Source organism: Sinocyclocheilus grahami, unplaced genomic scaffold (assembly GCF_001515645.1).
Source record: "Sinocyclocheilus grahami isolate Dianchi unplaced genomic scaffold, SAMN03320097.WGS_v1.1 scaffold1442.1, whole genome shotgun sequence".
Classification (NCBI taxonomy): Eukaryota; Metazoa; Chordata; class Actinopteri; order Cypriniformes; family Cyprinidae; genus Sinocyclocheilus; species Sinocyclocheilus grahami.
Genome location: NW_015506621.1, coordinates 220,857 through 228,010, shown reverse-complemented (window position 1 = coordinate 228,010; position 7,154 = coordinate 220,857). Strand labels below are relative to the sequence as shown.

Here is a 7,154-nt window from a genome sequence, read left to right as displayed (position 1 = left end):
CACACACAGAGCTGGATGTGGACACCAGCAGAGGGCAGCAGAGTGTCACTACCAAGCACAGCAGTTAGCCATAGCTCTGGAGATTAATAGTACATTAAAGAATATGTTTTGTTGTTTAAAAGTAGTAGTAATAATAATAATATGTTGCTTTTATTCTTGTCAATAGCATATTTATCACTGTACAGTACCAAAATGTGCCTTAAAATGACAATATTGTTCATTTAAAATGTAACAGTGGATCCCTAAAGAGTCACTTTTAGGAAATCTAACCAGGATACATTGTCTCGCGCAGATCTGGGACACTTTTACTAGTTTACGTCAGATAATACTATTTTTACTAGTAAAAGTGTCTCAGAATATAATATTTTACAACAGTTAACATCTTCGTCTTGTTGTCATTTGTAAAGACTAGTAAACATGGCTATTCGTCTTTAACATGTGGCGCGCGTGCAGAATGCAGTATAATCAGTGGCCGCTGTTTCCAGACAGTCCAGACGCCTCTCCGAACTTGCTTCACTTCTCGCTGTGTTGGACATGTTCTTAGCAGCGGGTCCCGTGCGTGTGGGAGGGGAACTCTCGCGGGATTTCGCGTGCGGTTGTGAGGGGAAGTCTCGCGGGATTTGGCGTGAGGCGGCGCGCGCTGGCTGCGAGTCAGTGCAGTCGACTTACAGCGGGCTGTGAGGAGAACTGGCGCCACCCTTTTGTCCCCAAATACAACTCTTTTCATACGCTAAAACTTCTTGAAGTTTCTTTAAACTCGCGCTCGAGTACTTACACTCGCTTGGTTCTCGAGGAGGTCGGGTTAAACTAGTTGTTTTCGCTCTGTTTGAAGTTAAAGGCTGGGCCTTTACTCGCGCTCCCGACGAGAGAGAGAGAAGAAGCCGCTCTTTCTGCGATTAAAAGTCCATCCATGCTTTTTACCAAAATGGACCTGTTGAACTACCAGTACTTGGACAAGATGAACAACAACATCGGCATCCTGTGCTACGAAGGTAACACACAAACTCTTTCTTCCGCGCTCTCGAGTTAAAAAAGAAATGAAATAGTTGTGGGTGAAAATAACGGACGCCGGTGACGTCATCGCGCCTCTGCGTCCCCCGCGAGCGCCTCTCGGTGTGTTTACTTCTGACGTAGAGGTCTGCTTAAAGTGGCTAGTTTCAGAAGAATGGCCGAGTTCTGAGCAGAGAGAGTGTTGTTGCTAGCTTCTGTACAGTTTCTGTGTACTGTATGACATGCTAAACCCCGCGTTTAGCTGTAATTATGCAGTCTGCTTTTAAGAGCTCATTAATGAGGGAATACACGGAGTTTTCGTAATGTTTACATAGACTAGTAAAGGCTAAACGTGTTTAAAATGGTAAGCAATTGAAGAGTTCAGATGCAAAAACCTCCAAGTGGCAGATGAGTAACGTTATTTTCTTGTGTAGGTTCAGTTATTACACTTTAATGGCAGTTAATATTGCCATTAAAGTGAAATTACTGAACCTGCAGCCTGAGAAAAATGCTCATCTTAGAAGAATATTTCAAATGGCACTGAACCTGCAGTTCCCAACAAAGGTTGCTGTGAGGTTTTAACACGCTTTAAACGTCCAAGAAAATACAGACTTGCTGAAGTGTGAAATTCAACAAGTAGGCTGAAGGAAGCGTCATTTTCCAGTTGATGTCTTTTCTTCAGGTGTTCATATGTGAATGGTGTCTGTGTGTCAGAGAAAGTCATGCCAGAGATACGTTTTCCCTGAGGAAGATGGGTCAATGAAGTCATCAGCTTTCACCTGTAAATACTGAAGACCTCCTCTAATCACATCATCAGGGCTCGACAATAAGAACTACCTGATGGCCCGGGGTCGGCGTGAAAGACGTTCGGGACAGTAGACGATTTGTCGCTTGCCCAATCGGGCCACTGCAGCGTCGTCGTAGGCTAGTCTAGTATGCAGAGTTTTGGTTCATGCATTTTTATGGTGCATGCGTGAAAGGAAACCAAGACAGCAGAAAGCAGCATCTAGGGCTGCACGATTAATCAAATGCGATTGTCATGCACATCTTGTCAGTAAAGCCGGTTCTGTGATTCGTAGTAAATCTCCATCACCTGCTTTCAGATGGAGCAGCATTTACTACACAGAGCCGTAGTTCTCTGACAAGCTACGCAAAAAAATAGCAGACGATATAATCATACGATTATGAAATCGTTGGCGATAATGACAGCTGTTTACGTAGCTTCTCAGTGAACTACGGCTCTATGAAGTAAATGCTGCTCCATGTGAAAGCATGTGAAAATACCACATTTAATAACATGTTTTTACTCCAAACTCACTTTATAACGTCAGTCGAGTGTTTGAAATAAATCCTTCTGTGAGATGATGTGACTTACACAGAATAAGGCATGCAATATTTCATAGTATTCATTATACTTAGCATTGCATTATAGATATACTTTATTATAATGAAAATGATAATAAGAACTCGGATAAACTATATATTGCCGTAGTCGTGTGTTTATTAGTCACGCTGAATCAATGAAAGCAGTTGAATCTTCTGTTTATTCAGCTGCAGCGGGTTCTGGGTTTCTTCTGCGAGGCGTATTTGGAGTTTCTCTGGCCTTCGGATGCAGATTTACTGCTGATCACAGAACTGTGCTTCACTGAAAGATACGCATGACAATCGCAGCTTCTGTCTAATCGCGATTTCAGTTTAATTTAGATTTATCATGTAGCCCTAGCAGAATCTTATTTTTGTTTATTTTATAAAAGATTTTTTATTGTGAATGTACACATAAAAGCAAACCTTTTACAGTTTTGAGTAGGGATGCACGATATATCGGCCACCATATCGGTATCGGCCGATAAATGCAAATTTTTTCTGTTATCGGTATCGGCCTGATAAGAAAATTTGGCCGATATCTTAAAGCCGATAAATAATGCATTTTTTCCTTCAGAGACACTTCAGATGCGCGCTGTTCGTTTGCAGCCTTTTGTGCAATTGTACGTTGTAATATTGTGTTTATTTGATGTATATCTGATTTATCTCATATAGAATGCGTTTGGTTAAGTTAAAAGAGCGCTTCAGTTTACCGGTGATCATCTTTAGCTCAGCACACGCAGCTCAAACAGCAGTGCACAACATTAATAACTATGATTGGGAATGTCGTGTATATAACATTCTAATGAGAACATTATTATAATAAAACGTTGGGAATTCTTTGGGTTTAGTTGCCGTGTTTCAGCGCGTTGTTATGGGAAGAGCGCATCCACAACAGGATCACACATTCTGACTATAGCATGCAATAACTGCGTCATTTTGTACATATATAAGTTGTAATATTATGTTTATGTGGTATTAATATTAATCTCAGGATGCATTTCCTTGAGTTAAATAAGCTGCCAGCAAAACACTTCAGTTTACCGTGTTCATTCAGCTCTTCAGCTTCAGCACGCGCAGCTCAACGGCTGCTATTTAAAACAGTGGTATTAATTTGTTACTTTTTCAAAATCATTGATATATTATTAATAACAACAACCACTTGTATTGTTCTCTTATTATTTTCATCAACAATATGGTTTAGTAATTAAAATCATTTAATTATTGTCCGTGCAGAGGCTATTCCGTTTTATTGATCTATGGCACATTCATTTTGATTCTTTACACGTGTAATGATGTCCAGTGACTTGTTTGCATTATTTATGCATAATTTTATTTATTTGTAAGGCTTTTTTATGACTAAATTTGGTAATGGGAGAGTAAAAATATTTTTAAAACGTACACCGTTCAAACTAGGCTGCTTATGTTGAAGTGTTTGGGATGTGGCTTTTAATGATGAGACCTTTTTTGTAATCAGGCTCTCAAAAAGTATATAACAATTTGGATATAGATTTATCGGCCAACATATCGGTTATCGGCTTTCAAAAATAAAGAATAATCGGTTATCGGTATCGGCCAAAATTTTCATATCGGTGCATCCCTAGTTTTGAGTATCTGTATGACTAGGAGTAGTTGTTTCCATTGTTAGAAGGAAAAAATTCCCGAGTGATTGCGCAGGCAATGTCGAATGTGAGACCCAACGTTGGTTTCATTTTCGTTTTAGCCTAAATGAATTTGTTTTGGCTTGTCCTATATCGTTCTTTTCTGAATAGGCTACTGTTAAATTAAAAATATTTGCTGTGGAGTTAAGGGAACTAAAATAGTCTAGACTATGCTTATAATGTTTGTAAACCTTTCGCGTCGGCATTAGGCCTATTTCTGAATGAAATAATAAAATGTGACCTAGGCTACGCAACGCTTTTTTTTTTTAACGCAATTTTACTTTATTGGTCTCTAAGCTTAGCTTTTGTTTTGAGCTATTTTTATTAATAACTGGAAATACTTTTTAAACCGTTTAACTGATGGCCAAAATTCTTACTGTTGGTTAACGGTTAACCGGTTAAAATGAGCATCCCTAAACTAAACCTATTAATTTCTCATTTAGGAAACCAATCCTGGTCAAATATTGCTTTTGACAACACCTTGCCCTGGTAATGTTTGTTAAAAGCATACTGTCGTTTCACAACCCTGTTTCTGGATGCACTCCAGCAGTTCACATTTTGTTGTCTGTCTTATCTGACCCGTCTGTTTCAGGTGCTGGAGTCTGAGCTCATTTGAGCTGAATGAGTTGATCAGGAAGAGTGTAGTGTCACTGTTTCTCTTGGAAACACGGCATTCGACACCTGTCTCTGTACACGATTCCTCACTGATAACGAATGAATGGCCAATAACTTTCAGCCCACATCTCCTCATGGCTCTCTGGAGACTATCACAGATAGGCTATCGTGTGGACGTTTACGGTGCGCCGCAGCCTTTTCTCTATTAGCAGCTCCAGCCCTGCCACAATCAATGATGTCATCGCCGTTGCCATGGAGCGCGGTCAGACGAGCCGAAACATGCCAGTCTGGAAAATAGGTCGCTTGTTTTGGGAAGTACCTCGTGAGCTCTATCATTGCTTTACTTGAGGCTGAAGTCGAGTAAATGTGTGCATGGCTTATTTTATGAGGCTCGAGTGTGGGAGAGACACCTGGCCCGGTTATTTTTTACCATCTCTATTTATCATTTAACTCTGTAAATAACTGCACCAGTGCAGAAATCCAGGTCTGGCTCAATAAATGGATCTTATAAAGTTTCTCAGGCTTAGTGAACCTCCTCCCAAGTGGAAAGTCCCATTGGAGAGAGCGTGCCAGTTGTAATTTTCCGGCCTAACTCCTACACAGTGCCTGTAAATGCACCGAGTGCCCTTGTACTACGAGTGCATTACTTCTGCAGATTCTAGCGACTCGTTTGATTGCAAATCAAAGGCAGAGATTGATTGCGTTTACAATGCAAGTATTGAGACTTTGCCGTGTCCGTGTATCAATGCAGTGCCTTATATTTTTTAAATGCGTGCCTGCATCAGTCTAATGCTTTTTCTGCTCTGATGTGGAGGCAAGATACCAGTCAAGTGTTCTTAAAAGAGAAGAAAGTCATAGGAAGGCCTGATGAGTGAGTTTATTGTGATTGCTACCGTTCTTCTCTCTGTGATGTGATGGTTTTATGTTCTGAATATCAAGATCAAAGAAGTGGCCTGTATTGATGAGGAGCTTTCATGTGTAATATAATGCAGTGGTCGACTGGTGTGGGTTTTCATGGCCAGTACTGATATCGTGAGAGCTGAAGGTATATATTACAGCATATATATTATAATATCTTCAATGTATATGCTGTAATTCAGTGCAATTAACTGGTCACTTAAAACCAGTCAGGCAGCACCAAATGAGTGAGACGGCAAAATCCATGGATGTTTACTTGTGTTTTTAAATGATATAAATTGTGCATTATCTTTATTAGGGGAGAGATCTCAGCACATATTGATACATGGACACATTCTTTAGACAATATTCACTCCAGCTGACTTCTGAAGACAGAAATTATACACTAGAGCCCGACCGATATGGGTTTTTTGGGACCGATACCGATATTATGGAGTAAAAAAAGGTTAGATACTGATATATCGGCCGATATTCTTTGTGTATATTATAGTGCAGTACCAGTCAAAAGTTTGGACACTTTCCCATTCGTGTGTCCAAACATTTGACTGGTACTATATATAGAATACAGTATATACATTAACAGAATATATATGCATAAACACATTTTTTGCAATGATCACGCAAATGTGGTGATCAAACACTTATAATGGTGACAGAGATATGTAAGGGCATTTAACAATTTAACAATAAACTTGCGATGAGTGCGATGCACAAAGTAACGGGGTGTTAGTTGTAACACACATGGTTTGAATAAATATTTTTACCATAGTAACATTTAAATTCTGGCTTAAGTAAATTTTTTATCTCAGTTTTTATTATTCATTTAAAATGAGACAAATCTGCTATTATTTTAATCTCCAATCTGTTATTTATCAGTTCAGATAATTTTTTAATGCTTTGATTACTAGCAGAAGACACTGACCAGTTTTAAATTCCAGTTGCGCAGATGGGGCTCGTTGTAACACTGCGTTACAATGTGCTCTTCTGTGACATTAGCGATGTCATTTACACTATTTACTTTAATTCATTTTAATGAGAAACAACGAGAAACAGGTGAATAAAGACTGACAGTCAATGTTTAATGTTTAGAAATTATTATAAAGCATTTTTGCTGGTTTATGTGGGCCGTCCCAAGCATGGTTGCAATGTGTTCATTGTCAAACTCCAAAATCAGATTAATTTTAATTCTTAAAAAATGCCATTATTTTATTTGAACAAAAAAACTAATGAACATGTATCTATATATATTAACAAAATATTTTAGTTTGTGTTGTATATATTTTTCCTTCGATCAGATAAGATTTTAAGCTGCCATATGGTCAAGTTACAACATTTCACATTTCACTTCCATTTTTTTAGGGTAAATAAAGAAAAATGTATACACTGTAATTATGAAACAAAGCGACATATTTGTACTAGACAAGTGTAAAATTACTGTGTATAAAAAATATATATATTCTGAACCCCATGTGGATTTACACAAACTGAGAAAGTCAAAAAGTGTTACTTTGTGCCCCGCTCTCCCCTACCTCTGTAAATAAATACAGAGCCCTCTCGAACGCCACCCTTCGCGCGTCGGTAGCCCCCCGGGATCGTTAGATCGGTCGG

General features: G+C 38.9%; 1 protein-coding gene across 1 annotated transcript in view; it reads left to right on the top strand.

Moving 5' to 3' along the window:
* The first annotated feature begins 640 nt into the window (after nt 1-640).
* LOC107570332 (transcription cofactor vestigial-like protein 4) overlaps nt 641-7,154 on the top strand; it is a 23,680-nt gene continuing 17,166 nt past the window's right edge. The window contains exon 1 of the mRNA XM_016256555.1: nt 641-992. Coding sequence (XP_016112041.1) covers nt 911-992 — 82 coding nt within the window. The 5' untranslated portion in view covers nt 641-910. The remainder of the gene's footprint in view (nt 993-7,154) is intronic.